The following is an 18,827-nucleotide window of genomic DNA, read 5'->3' as shown; positions in this document are numbered from 1 at the left end:
CCTCTGCAGTGCCTTCCTACCCTGCAGTAGATTAAACTGTTTTGAGAAGTAAGTCTTGGTTGCCTATGTTAAGTGTTCAGAAACTTTTACCTCATAAGTCTAGGGTAAATTGAAGACCTAAAATTTAGCAAAAAAAGGAATTTCTAGAGGAGGAGCCTAGCTAGACTTCATTTGGATTGGGGGCATTCAACATGGGCAACCACTATCTTAACCAGACATGAGTAGCATAAGCAGAAGGGCAAGTAAACAGTGGAGATCATCATATCCACTGCCATATTTTTTAGAGAGGAAAACACTGAAGGGCAAACCATAAGTCAAAGACCATATTTTAACAACATTAATAGGGAATATTAATGACATTAGACAAGGCATTACAAAACTATTTTAAACTGATCTAAACTTTCCATCATTTGCTTTCAGGAAAGTGCCTGAAAAGATGAAGAGATGGATAGGAAGAAAAAAGTCTGTGGAATTCTGCTGCTATGGCAGACCATCTTAAAAGACAAAAATTCAATTTATTAAGTGCAACAAAATAGACTCATAATAGAGACTAGAGAGCAGCAGTAGTAAGCAGGTTAGAAGAGTCTTTTGTATGTAGGTTTTTTCCAAGTTTGAGGGGCTGGGAAGAAGGAAATTAAAACCAGTAAAATCTTACATTCTCTGCCATGAAGTAATTCTGAAGGGTAAACACCAACATTTATCTCAGCTTTTCACCTTTTTAATAGGATGGCTTAGGAACTCTGTTCTCTTTGTCAAGAATAAGTACACAGAAAAAAAGAAAAAAAAACAAACAGCAAAAAAAGAACAGAAAAACCACATCTGAGCACAGCCAGCTAGTCAGCTCTGTCAGTTCAGCAAACTACCACATCTGTAAGGATGCAGGTTAATCCCTAGACAATTTTCTTCTATACTTACAGGTTCTGTGTGCCCAAAACACACAACAGTGCCTAAGAGAGAGAGATGCATGTTACCTGGAAGTTCCATGCACAAAGACATTTTGGAGGATAATAGCTCGGGTAATAAGGACTCGTGATTGTCCCTTCATAGCCAATTTTCTCTTTTGTCACTATTGCTTTTCCACACCCTAAGGAAAAAAAGGAGGCAACCGTTGGTAAACCTTAATATACTTCCGGCAAAGCTATTCAGTGGGCTAAGCACCCAAATTTATCAGAATTCTTCTGCAGTGCAAAGCAGGGCAGCTTAGAAATTATATTTATCTAGGTTCAAGTTTTGAAAAGATACCCTTCCCAGTGGTGCAGACAGACAAGGGATGTAGAAGTCTAGGAATGCTTGCACTCTGCAGGACTGGAAGAAAATATTATGGACTTTTAGTAATGTTTATTTCATTGAAAACAGTTCTGCATACAAGTCTCAGCGAATAATTTTGCATGTCAATATACCTACGATCCAACAGTGTGTGAGGATCTCTAGGTTTAAAACGCAGCCAGTTAGAAATGGACAATGTGCTGATCTAATCAATCTCCTGGAAGCCAAAACTTTCTTTTATGACTGTTCAATGGATTTAGAGAAATCATTAAAAACAGAACAGACGCACACACACACACAAAAAAAACCCCAAACAACAAACAAAAAAACCAAGGAAAACCCAGCCCTGAGTTTAAATCTACCAAATAAATGAAAATAACAGCCCTGATTTTGAATTTACTCATCGTAAGGTTTTATGATGCTTAATTAATGCCTAATTACTGTCAACGTAGAAAGTATGCAGAATATTTCTGAGATGCTTGAATTTTCTTGCACTGGATTGTGTTAGATTTTCCAACTTGTCCTACTGGCCTGATGTTCCTTGTACTATTTGTGATTATGATCTAATTACCTCTTAAAGCATACAGCAATAAAAAGCAGATGATGGAGTGGATGCACAAACATAACTGACTCCTTTGTGTTAATGAGTTTTCCCTACCGATGGAAAACACAGACAAAGCTACTGAAGTTTTGTTTTCTGAAAGTGGTTTTCAGTGCTGAATTTCTTCCACCTTTAACGATCTCTAAGGTCCCTTCCAGCTTAGGCCATTCTATGATTCTATGATCATCACCGAGTCCCAAATCAGGAGAGAAACGAGAGCAGTGGTACACCTGGAATAACAACTCCATCTACTGGCAACACTGAGATCCTGACCAACTGAAATGTCGGTGCAGGCTTCAGCCTTCTACCTTCACATTGCACTTAAGAACAGCTAGCACACAGAGATTAAATTGCTCAAGAAGGCAGACACTTAGTAACGCAGACGAGACGAAGAGGACAGACAGGCTTATAGGAAAAAAGAAACCAAGATAAAAGAGTCGCTTATTCATAGCCAGGAACATGGCATCTGCTTTGGGACCTTAGACAGAAACAGTATGATAAACACATTTCTAAACACAAAGCAAACCTACTTTCTTGTGTAATGACCTCAAAATAGCCATGGAATTCCTTCCGCTCTTTTATTTGTGCTGCCTTAAACGTTACCAGCATTAGGTTATTTGTGGACACAAGTGACACCAATGAATCAGCTGGTTCACAAGCTCTGAGGGAGAAGAAAAAAGGAGAGTAGGTATGTAGGCAATTGGTAAGCAAACAAATAAATACTAACACCCCAGCCCGCCCCACCCTCCCTCACCGAAACCCAACCCATTGCTCTTATTCTGTGCATAAATTTTCCACTGGTTCAGAGTTTACCTACTTCAAAGCTCAGTAAAAACTCCATGCTCTTGAACACAAAAGTATCGGTTAAAAATCCAGTTAGAAACTCAGTACTGGAAAGCCACTTCTTACAAAAACAGAATAAATTGCAAACATGACAAGGAAGATAAAATGCTGAGCTCTAGAAGGTAATACTGACTTTCAGACCTCTAAGCAGAAATGAAGCCAATAGTAGAGAAATGCTTGAAGAAAGGGAAGAAGTATTTTATTAGGCTGACAGATTTATCTTGGGGTTAGGGAATGAGAAAGTCAAGCAAGTTATTCTTCAAGTCCAAAACGAAAAACCTGAGTCAATCAACTAGTCTCATTAAAAAAAAAAAAAAGTTGCTTTCCATATGCATTACCTAGCATATATCAACAGTCCTCTACAGATACTACTAAGTGTGTAAACACCATCTGCTATCTTATAGACCAGTCAGAGAGTAATTCAGATTAGAGGACAGGGCTCAAAGATGAGTGAAAATCCAGTGCTTTTTATGAGCCTCATACATAAATCATCTGAGAAAAGGGATCAAAACACTGAGCTCTTCATCTACTTGATGGAGGTGATGTCTTCACCTTTTGGTGTGATAGAACCCTATGGAACTAGTTACCAGGAATGTCAAACAAAAGAAGCCTACTGGATCATTAGAAAGGGAGGAGGGGGAATTAAATACATAAAATAGTCCGCACCCCTCAGCCCATCAGACTTTCGACTCCAGATTTTAATAGCTAAACTACTTAAATACTGCAGCTCAAAAAAACTACTGAACTGGTGAGTGGCGGTAAGCATCCAAAGAATCACAAGAGCAAAAAAAAATCACAAAAGCACTAATCTTCATGTGGAAGAAGAGCTTGTTTAGGGGAGGAAATTTTGATGTTCTCTTTTAGTTAGTATCTGTTTCCTGATATGAAACAGAAAATGCCACTTAGTAATATGTGAACTTATAGTTTTGCAGTTAGGTGAAGATGCACTCCAGCTGAGTAACAAAGAAGAATTTAAAGCATATTTAACTCTTTGGGTTTTTTATTAGTAAGATCAATTTTATTTTTTTAAGTAAAAGTAAAGAAGTATTTTGCTAGGTGTTCTGTGCATAATCCGTGAAGATCAGAGTATTTCTAACAAAACAAAACAAAGTCCATCATAACCACAATCTACAGGGGAAAAAATTTTTTAAAAAAGATTGCCAATTAATTGTCAATGAAAATTGATACTCACCTGTACAGTATCTTATGCTTGATTGGCATCAGAGAGTCATAAATGGTTAGCGAGTCAGTAATGCAGTTGTCTGCTTCAATCTGAAGGGATACTATTGAAAGGCGAATAAGATGGCCCACCGAGGCAATCAGTTTAAAATAGCAGATTGTTCCCCCTGAGGTAGCATGAATATTCAGAGGAAAGTGCTCATGTAGGCGATCAGCGTAGAGATCATCCATACAATTTTTTCCTGTGGAAATGTCACATTGTCAGCACTGGACACTGACTACAAAACCATTAAATCCTCATGGAACACCAAAACAAAAAGAAATCCTGAAAATAAATTTTTAACTAAAGCAACATAGGAAAGCCTAGCTAAACATGAAGATGACGTAGTAATGCCACTCTTCATTTACATCTTAGTTTCATGCCTGTGGTCAAGGAAAAGTCTGATCATAAAACAACAGAACATTGAGAACAGTGCTTTAAATAAGTCCCTGTAGGGTATTTGCACAAAAGCCATTTTTTACAACAGGTATTTGCAGTTAGCAAAGGTCGATAGAGCCCCCAGAGAGGAAAACACTTAAATCACAGAATGGCCTAAGTTGGCAGGGACCTCAGAGATCATCTAATCCAACCTCCATGCCATGGGCAGGGATGCCCTTAACAAGAGCAGGTTGCTCAAGGTGTCATCCAATCTGGGCTTGAACATCTCCAGGGAGGGAGCACCCACAACCTCTCTGGGCAATTTATTCCAGACTGTTGCCACCCTTGTACTGAAGAATTTCTTCCTCAGATCCAATCTAAACCTATTCTACTTGAATTTAAATTCATTTCCCCTTATCTTATCACAGGATGCCCTTGTAAAAAGTCCCTCTCCAGCCTTCCTGCAGGTATTTGAAGGCAATAATCAAACAATCATTCACTGGGAAATGTATATCAAGACAAAAATCAACGATTCACCCCTACATATATTGGGATATTTATAACAAACAAAATTAAACCAAACTCAAGCTATAATTTTGGATTACTCTGGGATTTTTTAGATTATTGTTTCTAACATCAGGCTTCTCAATATTTTATTGTGACATGAGCTGTAAGTGCTACCAGTAAATTCAGATTCACTAGTTCATTCGGGGATGCCGAGACCTTTCTTGTTAAACACTCTGCTCAAAGCAGGGTCAAAATTAACTCAGGCCAGTGATTTGTCCTATCAAGTCCTGAAAACTTCTAGAAACTAAAGTACCATGAAATATAAATAATACAGCCTAACCTACAAAACAATTTTTTTTTCCTAAAAAAAAAAAAAAAGGCAGAATAAAGCTGTGTCAATCTCCAGAAAATTACCCTACTTGCATCCAATTTTCTGACTAAGCTAAACCAATCATGGCTTTCAGGTCAAACATATTTCCATTCAATATTACAACTTCCATTCAGAAAAAAGATTAGGGATTTTTTTGTTTGGTCATATCTAAAATTCTTAACATAGCTCTTTGAGAGATGAGAAGGGGGAAATGCAAATTAGGGAGAATATGATTCAAAACAAATATTTGCATTAATTTCCACCTATTAAAAAGACAAGTCCTGAAATAGTTACTCTTATGGAAAACCAACTAGAACACAGTGAAATTTCACTATCAACTCTTGACTCAGATTAAATGTTGGCTTTTTAACCAGTGGCTAATCAAGCCAGGAAGTGGCAGGCTTTGTCTGACTTCCACTTCTAATTTACAACCTTGAAACTAATGCTATGAATGTTCATAAACAATCTGTAAGGGTCACATACCGTTCAACTGAATAACGGTTAAAACTATTTAAAGCTTTGGTTGAGCCATTGTTCTTCCTCATTCCTTCTTGTTCTTATCTCTTTCCAATAATATTATTTTTATAATAGTTACTTGTGCTTACTTACTCACCCTTAACAAAGCTAGCTTTGATCATAATCTTTAGAATTAAATGACAGCCATTATTTCTACTAAGCAGTTAAGAATGTGACTAGCTCGCTGCTGCTGTGAAACATGGTGCAGAGAATTCAGAGCTAGCTCTGGACCTTGAAGTAACGCACGCATAACAACTTGAAACCAAAGCTGGTTACGGTCTTTACCGAAACAGACCCTGCATAGCCAGGCAGAATGGCAACGCAAGTCACTCACGTCAGCTGAGTATCTCAAAGTCCCTTCTTCAATACATTCCTCAATAAATCTGCACTCCAGTGCTGCGCCTCAACTAATAACCAGATGCATCTTTATGCCAAAGTAACTCCACTGTTCTCAAAATACAACCAGGTGACGCACCCTCCTCATATGCTGCTGCATTAACGCTTTCACCTCTGCACCATAATTCTACAGTCCTAAGCAGACAGACTTAAGGTACTGCAACAAACAAAATTGCACCGATGTAAGACTTTCTCAGGTGCTGTGTCAATCCATGTTGTTCCCCTGCAACTTCATTGCATACCAGCACTATGCTTCCACCAGTTGCCCCGTGTGGTCGACTACACTGTAAATCTCTGAAAGACATCCAGAATATGGCAAGTCATCCTTCTCCTTTTGTGTGAATGATACTATACAAGTCCTTACAAGGCCTTAGCATCAATATTTGTTTTCTTCTCTTTTATGGACTGGACTCTGGTATAAATTAAAACACAAAATTCGACTGCAGTAATTCCTCTACCTTGGAACACTGAACTGGGAAATGAAATTGCTATGCGAGTAAGCATCAATACACAAAATTCTTTTATATAAAATGCACATGAGGAGATGTAACAAAGGCCAAAATTGCTATGTTTTGCAGTTTAAGTCAGAAAAGATTTTGGGTAGATGAATGCCGCAGTAAACTTGACTTGAATTTTGAGAAATTGTAGGTTGATATCAATCTAAACATTGCCAACCATAGCCCATGGTCTGTGACCCAAAGTCCATCTGTGGACAGCAACACTAGGAGACCTTGACTTGGCTGCAGTGGAAAAAGTAATTGTTACATTTTTAGAAAGTATGCAAGCTAAAACCTTGGAAGATAACAGAAGAGGAAATCACAAAGACACATATGAATGTGGTGCTAACAACGCCAAGGTCGCGGGTTTGATTCCCATTTAGTCCCCATGTGTTGCCAAGGTGGCGACCCTGGAGACAGGGAGACTGGATTAAAATGATCTCTAAGGTCCTTTCCAGCCTAGGTCATTCTATGATTCTATGATATAATTGCTGAGATAGTACAAGTTAACGTCTCAGAAAAGACAGATACAGACACAGAAAGGTATAAAGTAAGGACTGAAATGGTGAAACTTAACAAGTTAAAAAGTAAGACTGTGTCAAGGAACACGGAAGGCATCCATACATGATTGACAGCTGCTGGCCCAACAGAGACTTATAAGGTTCCTGTACCAAAGGTGTTTAACATAACTTTGCTTAGCCTAGCAGCACTTTTTTTCTGGATACCTACTCCACATACTAGTGAACATAGATGTGCTGTACTTTTAAACTACTTTTTAAGTCTCTGCACACTGCCAAAGAATTCTTAAAACATGAAACCAAGCAAGTATATAAGTAGCGTCTTGGATAATCCCGGCAAAACTGAACCACTTAACTAATATCAGTTAGGGCTAGATGAGTTAGAAAAACTCATCATTAACTTTGGAGAAAAGGTAGTAAAGGAGGATAAAGGATGGATAAAAGCAGTGCTACTGTTTATCTCAAAAGCCAATAAATAAATTTTAATTCATTATTGTCCAGTTTAGAAAAGCTTAATCTTGTCTTCAACAGAGTGAATAGTAAGCAACGAACTGACTGAGTTTGTTTCCTACTATGCTACCAGGCACATCTGAAAAATTTGCCAGTCTAAGGACAGATAGTTTCGGACCCTTGGTCACTCTTATAGCAACTCAGGCCATAAATGCCAAGGTTGAATTTAACCTTCTTAAATTAGCACTGAACAGTATCTTTGAGTCTAAGATGTGAACATCAAGCTTTGTTCTCCACCTTTTTTCTGCCAGGAAGCTACCAAAATGGTGAATTACCTGTTCCCGTTGTTGACCAATAATCTGACCGAAGACCTGCTGCACAGAAAAAGAGTTGTGTGAGTCTTCTCATTTATCCAAAATCCAGATTTCAGGGTTTAATTCAATCATTGTTCTTTAATCATAACATTAAATACACAGAACAAAAGAGCTATGTCAACAATAGACACTGTCTAAATCCCCTTCATTTCCGCAAATTATGCAAGCAACTTTGGAAGTATCATGTCCCCAGACATTTTAGGGCCTGCGTCAAGAAGAGACTGCGTGTCAATTAAGGAGTCACATTTAATTGAAGGACTGAGACAGAGGTACACAAGAGGTCATTTTCTCACCCTTGGCCACAGTCTTTTTCAGCTTTTGGCTGGACAGAGTTTTTGAAATGAAGCTTGTTCCGTCTTTTTTCACAGAGATGAAAAATCATACAACAATGTGTAGCTAATCACTTTACACAAATACTTGAATCCTACATTGCTAATTTCTTCCCAGGACAGGAATGGCAGAGGAGTTGTTTAATGAAGGGGCAGCTTTATAATCCATTTCTTAGTCTTTATAAAGGCATGATACACATCTCATTTTCAATGAAGGGGCTAAAGTTTGATCCATGTGGAAACATTAACCCTTCATCATTTTATACTTTTAAAGCCGCAGACTAACCTAAGTCTGAGCTAGCTACGAGGTGGCTTAGCTTCTGAATTTAAGCATAAGCACTCCAAGTAAAGGAAGATTTGCAATCTGTGTTGACAGGGATACTTTATAACTTGATTTGATCTCAAACCTCTCATTCCTAGAATAATTTTAATATTAGAAGCTGAAGATGCTGCATAAAGATTTTGGTTTATTCATAGAATTTGCAACCCCAAGATATAAATATCTGCTTAATTAAGCATTTTCTCAAGGATATGGGTACGCGCTAACACTAACCACTTAGTACAATGGAGTCCATGTCAACCGCAAGGCCCTGAAGACTTCCCACCGAGGTCCGGTTAATGATACTTGTCTGAATGGAATCCTTCAAGATGGCAGCCACACAGTCCTCACATAGCACTTGGCCTTTCGCCTGTGGTACCACAAATACGATCCAGAAATGAATAAGGAGGCCTCCGTTGTTGTTGTTACTGAAATAAAAAGGTCCCAAGGATCATCATCCTGCTGAAATTTTCCTGAAGTACAAATTTAGAAGCGTATGGATCATTTCTATCTTTTCTTATACTTCAATACACTGAATGTACTTTTTTCTCTTAAAGACAAACCAAAAAAACCTCCAAAACTCCTTCTTCACACCCAGTTAGGGAACTTCACTAGGCTGATTCCCTGGGGGCTCCTGAATTTTGAGATCTATAGAAATCATAATATCATCTCCTTGAATTAGAGATGGATTATCTCCTAAAGATCAAAACAGAAATGGAAGGGTTATCATCTATAGAAATTAAGAATTCTGCATTGCTATGCATCTCACGCTGTACTGTGCACTGCAGTACGTAAGAAACGATTCCTAGACTGGGTAACACACTAGAGGCTGTATATAGTCACCTCAATCTTTACATTCTAGTGGAAGAAAGATCTTTAAGTCAAATGTGTCCTATAGTCTCCCATTCCTGAACCAAAACTGTATTTGGTTCAAGAGGATTGAAATAACTAATCCTCTAGCATTGATTGCATGCATAATACTAGAGTCAGTGTACTTGATTGCAATATAGAGATTTCCTCCTAAATAGTGTTACACCCATAACATTACTTATGAAATGTGTGACTAAGTTAATAATACAGAGTTGTGCTTTCACCACACGTATAAGTGGCTAAACCTCTGCACGGCCTATCAGCCAAAGTATCATTAAATCTCTTTAGGGACATTATTTCTGTTTACCTTGAATTACATTCCTGACAGACAAGTACTGCTTATATGACTTTAGTTCGCCCTTACTTGGGTGAAATGAATTGATACAGGTTTTAAATGTATTTTGTTATCAGTACAAGTACATAGAAAAGAGAAGAAATTGTAACCACCAAAAATAGGCTTCTTTTGTGGGTTCATTACATTATATACTACTCAGCAGAAATACAATTACATTAACCATGGGTTTACCTGACTTCTGAAACTGTGGACTGCTTATAAAATTTGGAGAATGAGGATGTTGTGTAGACCAAGTTCATCTGAAAGAGAAAGTGTTAATATTTAGCATTTCTGAAAATCAGCCACACCTCAAGATGTCCTAGGCTTTCCTGTGAACATCGTCTTTTCCACCAAGGATATGCAATATGAACACATGTCCAGAGATAAATCAGCCAAGCTAGGCAGAGCAGCAGACATGAAAAGATCAGCTCTCCAATGCACCCATAAATAGCCCAATATTCCCAGATTCTTCTGTCCACGACCAGCTGACATGTATAGCAACGTTTTTTCGAAATAAATGAGTTTTTAAAAGGGTGCACATTCTTTGCCCAGCAAGTCCCGAACACAGAGGGCTTCCTTATCCTGATGCTGAAACTTGAGGTCAGTCTTCGGGAAATGAGCACATGCTCATAACATCTCGTGTGCTCCCACAAAGGTGTAGTTAACGGTGTACATCAGAGCTTTTCCCACAGAATTGCAGAAAGACTGAGATTGGAAGGTGCATCTAGTCCAAACCCTCTGCCCAAAGCAGAGTCGACTACACCTGGTTCCTCAGGACTGTGTCCAGTTAAATAGCTCCAAGAATGGAGACTCCACAACCTCTCTGGACAACTGCTCCAGAGTTTAACTACCTTCACAGGTAAATCGATTTTTCTAACATTTACATGGAATTTCTTGCGTTTTGGTTCAGTTTGTGTTTGTTTTCTTCACTATCAGCTTGGTATTAACATATTTTTCTCCGATACACACAGAGTAAAATATGTGGAGAAGGAAAAACTATGCCTATTTCATGCTGTGGGTCTACCTTTAGGGAAAGTTAGCTCCTGATTCCATCAGTTCTTTAGATGTACATGATAATACCAGTGTGACAATAACCTACCTTCCTCTTGCTCAGATGCACACTGCTAAAGCCACAAGGTGGCATGTACCTCAAGCTGTTGAGACCTCGTCCTGTTGCTTAATGGGTAATATTAATGCCCAAGGGATTGTAATATGGATTATTTTGAAGCAAACGCTGTAAAAAACCCACATTAATATTAGTCTCTAATTTTTAGTGTTTGAGAAAGGAATTTTGAACGATTATTTTAAGGGCCTAAATAAAATGTGTGTAGCTTAATCTTTCTCCAGATTAGGATAAAAAGCATTTTGTGTATTACTGTTACTACGAAAGGGAAAAGGAATCTATCTTGAGAGCTTCTTCCACTAGCACTCTGTGGCTGTCTGGACCAGCAGCCATGAACAAAAGGGTTTCAAGGAGAAAAACAAAATCCTAATTCGCTCACATTCCTAGTAACAGTCATGTCATTATGTCCTGGTTTGAGCCAAACAGAAGCAATTCTGTTCAGTGATTTTACTCGTCAGCTGTCTCTTCTAAAAGGCGGCACTTTCTGAAGTTAGCAGTCTCAGCAATGTCAAATCCACTGGTTTTGCAGCAAAGTTTACAGACAAAAAAAATAATTTCCAAGCCACATTCAAGGAGGAGATGGTGACAGTGTCAGTTCACACCTGCTGTCTGTCACTGCTCTGCACTACCTGCGACAACCTCGGGATGCTCTGGGACAAGGGCAAGACATGGGGCTCACTGCAGGTTAGAGCTGCTCCATGGAGAGTGGGTAAGGGACACTTGTGCTTGTTGTCCATCATCCCTGCCTGAAAGCGCTTCAGTTTTTAGCATGCAGAGTGAGGAAAACTAGATTGCCTGCTGTCGGTTCTCTTGTGATCAACTTCTAGAGGGGGAGAGGAAAAAAGATAGAGCTGGAAAGCAGAAACACAAGTTCATATTGTAAGATGACAAGAACTTAGCAATTATCCAAAAATCTATTGGTTTCATCTGATGTTGTTATTCTTTTGTTTGTTTAGCAGTTTTCATACTACTGATTGAATCCTTATGCAGACTGTGCTGCATTTCCTGCCATTAGCGTTTCTTTCCTCCCTACACCAAAAGGCTTTAAATTCAAATTCCCTTTTAACCAGAATTCCAACCCCTTTCTTCCTATCACAAAGCAGCCTTAACTGCCGACGACGTCAGAGTGCTATTTCTGCTTAGACTGATGCAAGGTATTTGGGAAGAATAATGGCTTTTGAATCCCCAACATCAGAAGAAAATGAAAATGTAAATATGTCTGAGAGTTCTAGGGTAATTACATACAATTTAAGGCAGAAGACTGGCAGCAGATATCAATTTAAATGCAAAAGACTTTATCAGTTTTATGTCTCAAAAACAGCAAGTAAGTTTTGAAGGGCCTTCCTAGAGTCCTATTCATAGATCCCAATTTCTGGGGGAAATATGTAAATGTTTAGTAAACATAAAAATCAAACAGGACTTTTCAAAACTGAATTTGATTGACAAGTGGAAAACAGTCAGTTCCTTCCTACCACCAGATAACCACCCTTTGTGCAGTCTCTCAGAGGGGCAAAAAAAAAAAAGAAAAGACAGCAGAACACCAAAACATCACAGTAGACCTCAATGGCACCTGAAAAATCACACCTTTTGTTCACAGTTCTGATCTTTTGGCTAGGCAAGCAGCCCACTCATCTTACCACATGCTGCACGTTCTGTGCCATGGAGAGGAATTCTTTCGACTCCTTCTGCCTATACTCTGGGAGAAACTCTATGTTGGCAACACGAAAGAGTCCAACGAAATACAACGCATCTTTGTTTTCTGCCTGAACTGTAAGAAACAAAGAAGATAGCCTCAATTATTTTTGTATTTTTTTAAATAACAATGAGGGGCTTTTTCTGAATAATTTCTAAACCAAATGAATTTATTTGGCTCTACAGTCAAAATGACTACCAAAAGAATACTACGTTTTCACAGCAAAACTATTCTAGACAAGTACCTCAATATGAAGGTTAGTTGAGCACTTGTTCACTACAAATAAGATAAGATACCATCATACAAATGAACCAAAATCAATATCAACATCCAGATTCTGGAACATTCCTAAGGAATCTTGGGCAGAATTTACATCAACAGTCTGAGGAGGAGAACATAGCTTTCACTGCCCAGTTAGACACATCTGCATTTTACTGTCTTTTAATTCTTTAAACCTATTCTGCATAGGAAGTAAAGGACTTCCCTGACCCTCAGCAGACGAAGAAACACAATTGAAGACAAAATTTCTGACAAATCAAACTGAAACTGTTGGGTCTATGAAATTAGCAAACATGTAAAAAGTGTTTTGCATAACACTAAAAAAATCAGTCACACTTCCTAAAGCCAACAGATGGGCCTGCTCTTATAATTACCTGCTAAGTCTTAACAAATATACCCCAAAGTCTTCCAGGCTCCATTTAACTAGGTTCCATGTTTACTTTAGAAAGAGCCTTCAGGACAAGTAAGATCTTAAATCCAACTGAAAGTGCTATTAGGGATAGTGATAAACAAAATTGGTATGAGCTTTTGGCAACTCACCAATGAAGAGCCACAGTAATGTCCAGGTTACAACTCCTAAAACAAATAGTATGAGGGTAAAGAGAATTATTTTGTTTTGAAAATTCCACAGCGGCTTTTCTTTTGTCTTCAATTTCAATTTGCCATGTTTTTTCCTTGCCAGAATCCTCTTTGCCAACTTATCTTCTGCAGCTACCATTTGGACTGAGATGTTGGCAACCTAAAATAAAAACAAAGAAAAAAAACAAAAATAAAAACCAAACAAAACCGAAAGTGGAACATTTCTAACAGCAATTGACAGACCATTGACTAGGACCAATTCTCACATATATTTGTCTGTTACTGCACATACACAACTATAACTTAGTAGCAGTTTAAAACTCCAGTCAAAAAGTAAGGTCCTTTTTTTCCAGACACTTGCAGATAAACACAGGGACAGTCCCTATTGCATAGGGATGTAAAAAACACAACATACTCTAGGATAACGGCTCAACATGCAACAGATACCCAGCATTAACTATATGAATGAATGTTAATATCCTTCTGCATATCTTATTAGAGTAAATCAGTCCTCTTAAACCTGAGGGTAGACAACTACGAATTACCTTGCACTGTCTGCAACCAAGATGGGCACACAGACAAATTCTGCAAAACAGCAGCTTTTCAACAGCAGAAGCTTGGTAACATAACCTAACATGGGGGCTCATGACCCAAATCCTTATTATGCTTATGTAAGTTCAATGCAGAAGCAGATACACATTCAGCCTTTCATTCCTCCCCTTGTGTGAAGTGGGAGACAGGGATCAGCATGACATTCAAATAGTCAGTCCTTGTTCCAGTATGATGGCTTGTCGTTTCCCTGCTAAGGAACCAGGAGACCAGTATACGCACACCTCTCAGCTCATGGTCAAAATGACACAGCTGTTTCCTACAAAAACTTTTGAAGAGAATAGAACAGTTGCAATACAAGTGGGTTCAACCCATTCGTTCTTGAGAAAAAAAGTCTCCACTTTCATTCAGGATGAGGAGCAGCGGGTATGGACAGCCTCCTCCTGCATGTCCAGCTCCCTCGAAGAAGGTTCGTCTAGTGAACAGGAGGACACTGCACCAGTCTTGCTGGAATAGAACTTGGACAAGGTCGTCATGTGGATACATAGGCCCTTGACACTTTATTTTGAACCACAGTCTCAGATTTTTTAAAGCTAGGTTCAAAGTATCACCTGATCATCTTACTTAGGTACAAGAAACTACTATGTGATGATTTCTGCATTTGCAGGAGCAGTTTCTACTTCTTGTATCTTATTCATCCACAGTTTGGTCTGGTCTGAAGAGTCTGTTTGTATTAAACATGCCCCCAGGCATTTTCCTCTGCAGGAGATAATCAACACATTTAAGCATAGAAATAACATCTATCAGTTGCTGCAGACACAGCAAGAGCTGCCTGGGGAAATCTCGGTGACTTCATAAAATTCCCTCTTTGACATCTCCTATCCAGTATAAATCTTTGTTGTGAGATCAGCTAGAGGTTCAGTCAGCTACACCAGAATTAGAAATATAAAAGAACCCTTGAATTTCTTCCTTATAGCATGACTATAACATAAGTTGCCTAGTATTGCCACATCAGTAACAAACACTCATGAAAAATATTCCAAAAACCTGTTAATACTAGTGAGAGGGAAGTTCTCAGGAGGCTGCCTTAAGAAGCTGTGGGTTCTCCATGACTAGTGGTGTTGACAAACACCAGTCAGCAATGGGCAGCAAGAGTTTTAGTGCAAAGATTTCTATAAAGCAAAAAAAAAAGACTTTAAGACATGAAGTCCTGGCTCAGAAGCTCACATATATGATGATAAAACTGAAGTTCATCATCTTAAATATAAGGAAAATGCCCTTTTTTGTTTTGGTCTTCATCTTTGGAATAGATTTTCAAGGGCGTTTTTAAAGCAGGTCTCCCCCACCTCACAGCTGACATTATGCCACTTGTGGGCTAGGATGTACTCAGAGGTACATTACTTCTGAGCAACGCAAGTCAGGAATCTCTGATAAAGACCAATGACAACCGGTGGATGATTCGGTCAAGGTGCGGATAGCCTCAACCTGCTGAGTGACACGCTCCTGTCCCATCATCTCTCCCTGTCAGTGCCCACTCAGAAACACACCAAAGAGTCCACAGCCACACAGGAGCAGGTGCACATACAACAGCACAGACGTTGTCTTGGCAGACCTGGCTGCTCCCTGTGCTCAACAGATCCTTCTTAGCCTCTGCATATTTACAAGGGGTAGACAGCGGGGAGAGAGATGCTGCAGCAAGCAGCCAGGCTATTAACCATCATTTCATTCTTCAAAGCTTCTCAGAAGGTACACTGCAAGAACACGCAGCTTGCTGTAGACTAAAAGGTGTGGAAACAAGACTAGTTTTTCATCCCTACTAACTGTATTATCACTTGGGGAGGAAAAAGACTATGAAAGTCAGGAAGTACTCAGCCAAGAACTGCACTCTGATTTACCGGTGTGGAGTGCTAAGCTTAATGCAGCGGTTAGAAAAACTATGTGCTGACACCCAGGAAATGCCAAACATAATTACCAGCCTTTTGCAAAAAATAGTGCTGTAAAATAATCTGCAATAAGTGCTTGTTTTCTTCTGACCAACACTAGTAGAACTACACCTCTAGTACTGTGTCCAGTTTTGGGCCTGTCAGCAGAGATGATGATAAACTGGAGTGATTCCAGGAGCGAGTCACCAAGAGGCAAGTGGCTGGAGAATATTATGTACAGCAAAAAGTTGAGAGCCCTGGGGTTGTTCAGCTGGAGACAAGAAGGCAAAGACAGTGTGAGTAAACCTAGTTACAGATTTTGCTTCTTAGGGTGGGTTAGAGAAGACAGAGACACACTTTTGTCACTGATGCACATTGAAGAGACAGCCACAACAGTCACACGTGACAGGAGGGGAAATGTCAGCTGAGGGATGAGGGAGGAGAAGGAGGCAGCAGAGAAAAGAAAAAAAATTTATTTTAATCATGAGGGTCATGTGCCTGAACCATGCCCAGAGATGTCAGGAAACCTTCATCCTTGGAGATATTCAAAACATGATGTATCCTCACAAAGAGAGAACAGGCAACACAGTCACAAATATCCTGCCAGTCCCATAGTCAAATACAACAGTTGGCAAGCTTTGACTTCAGAGTTGCAGATGTTCAAAGATGAGAAGAAAATAAGCAATAAGTAAAAATAGAGTAATAAGACCTAGTAGTACCCTTTACACTTTTCTCAAATGTGAAAACACTGAATTTGGAGATTTTGGGCTCATATCTAGGGAGTTAACTGCACTTGTTGTGCAAAAAGTTTATCAAGTCCAGTTCTGTGTAAGGATGGAAAACAAATTGCCTATTTATTTAAAGCTCTGATCTGTCATGTAAATGTCCCTTATACACTTACATGTTCAGTTGAACAACTTGAGACAATCCCATGAATGTTCAGTTCAATGGATCAATTAGGGACAGTTGCTACTTTCATAAGGCTTCCCCCAATAACATTTTATATTTAAGTTTTCCCATGGCATTTATCTTTATAACTAGATCTAACTGGACAGACTTATTCTTACAAATTAATTACAAAGTTCTTGTCAAGGATTGTTAAAGATCATTGCTCAGGACTGATGTAACTGGACTATAAGTATGTACTTTCAAAAACTAATGTCTTCATTGCATCCATCAGAATTCTAACCTTACTTTTAAAAATGCAGTTCATGAATCAAGGGTTCTGTCACACAGGCAAAGTTCTGTTACACAGAATTGATATGAAAATTGAATGCTATGCTCTGTGTTTTAAATATTTCCCCAAGGTACATTAGTTTACCATAAATACTTCACAGTACAAAAAACAAAGGCAAAGTTAAGCAGATTCCTTCCCTCAATAAGGACCACAACTCTTCCTCTCTACTGTAACTTATTTCTTGTACTCTAGAACTGGCTTCCAGCTAAAATTGCAATTTGACTATCACCACACACTAAATTATTTAATTACTTCTTTGTAATGAGTTAATGCTCATGCAATAAACCACTTCTGTATCTTCTCAGGGAAAAACAAAACACTTTACCTACTTTAAAGATGCCTTTCCTGCCTAGCAGTTGGTTTCTTTTTGGAAAAAAGTGCCGCCATGACACCAATACACTGTTATTCCCATTATTTCAGTTGTCTGAAAATACTCGTTACTAGCAAATCTGAAGATATACAAATATATATTGACATTTTCAGACTGAGTTATAAAATAAGGTTATAAAAAATCAACTGATGTGTTAAGATTAATATTTGAGAATTAGATCACAAAAGATCTAACAATGTCAAGACGTGTATGAAAACAAGAATGCTTAAGTCACCTACTTACACTTAGTTCATCCTCAGGTTTAGCTGCTGGGTGATCATTTTTTTCATCCATTCCAGCAGAATTAATTTTATTGCTTGTCCCAGATTAAAAAAAAACCAAAAAAAACAAACAACCAAACACACACCACCACCAAAAAAACCCCAACAACCCACAAACAAAAATCCAACAACCTTGCACCTTTTCCCAGGCACTACTCCTACTTCCGAAGCTGAAGACAGCTAAAAGCAAAGTCCTGGACCAAGAGAGGCATCAATTTACTTTGATGAGTTTCCAATTGTAATCTCATCTGCCCTGTTTCTCTTTTGTGAATATTAGAAGGATGCTATCAAGTAACTTGAGACATCAAAGTCAGACTGAATAAACAGACTTTTGCTACTCTTTTTAAGCTGAATTAGAATCCAACTTGATAAAACAAAATTACAGTGCTAAAATCTACATATCATTTAAATGTCACAAAATTAGTTGCCATAAACAAGAAAAGTATAAAGTAACATGTAAATATGAGAGCAAAATCATGCAACTAGAAGGAAAATTTAAGCAGCTTGAGTAAGAGTGCTGCAAAAAGATATCCATTGATAGCATAGAGCATTAGACTCCTTTCTAGAATTTTGTAACATACCTTTTGAACCCTCAGATTTGGTTATTTTATTGTAACTGAGAAATAAGGTACTTCAGGCAACCTATTTTGTATTGTTAAAATAGATTAAGCTTCAAACTGAGAATCTTTTTCGTAATCAGATGCAGGAAGTCATTTGTACCATAACAGTTCCATCCTATTTTCTTTGGTAATTAAATATTTATGGAGGATGTGCAACAGTACTATACTCAATGGATGCTGACTGGAGAGCTGTCTTTACTTTTAAGTGATTAACAGTCTCAATGCCTTCCTTGGGTCAGCTTAGAAATAGCACAGGAGAAATACCAGCCTTTTAAAAAAAATACATATTTTATTCGTTTATCTTTTAAGATACAAAACCTAGACTAACAATTGCAAAAACTTTATCAGTGTATAAGTATGGAATAGAAAAGATATAGCCAGACCTCA

At 38.4% G+C, this 18,827-nt stretch overlaps 1 protein-coding gene across 1 annotated transcript; it reads right to left on the bottom strand.

Moving 5' to 3' along the window:
- Positions 1 to 971: 971 nt before the first annotated feature.
- LOC104273741 (transmembrane protease serine 7-like) lies at positions 972 to 18,068 on the bottom strand (the record flags this gene model as incomplete). Its single annotated transcript, XM_009869155.1, is given in 10 exon segments — positions 972 to 1,084; positions 2,398 to 2,528; positions 3,903 to 4,131; positions 7,897 to 7,935; positions 8,818 to 9,011; positions 9,980 to 10,047; positions 12,548 to 12,678; positions 13,423 to 13,621; positions 17,783 to 17,872; positions 17,949 to 18,068. Coding segments are annotated over 10 exon segments (1,314 nt in total), but the record flags the coding sequence as incomplete, so codon positions are not given.
- Positions 18,069 to 18,827: the final 759 nt, after the last annotated feature.

The sequence above is a fragment of the Apaloderma vittatum genome, unplaced genomic scaffold (assembly GCF_000703405.1).
Source record: "Apaloderma vittatum isolate BGI_N311 unplaced genomic scaffold, ASM70340v1 scaffold10315, whole genome shotgun sequence".
NCBI classification, from domain to species: Eukaryota; Metazoa; Chordata; class Aves; order Trogoniformes; family Trogonidae; genus Apaloderma; species Apaloderma vittatum.
Note: the sequence above shows the minus strand (reverse complement) of the source record. Positions and strands in the feature narration are given on the sequence as shown.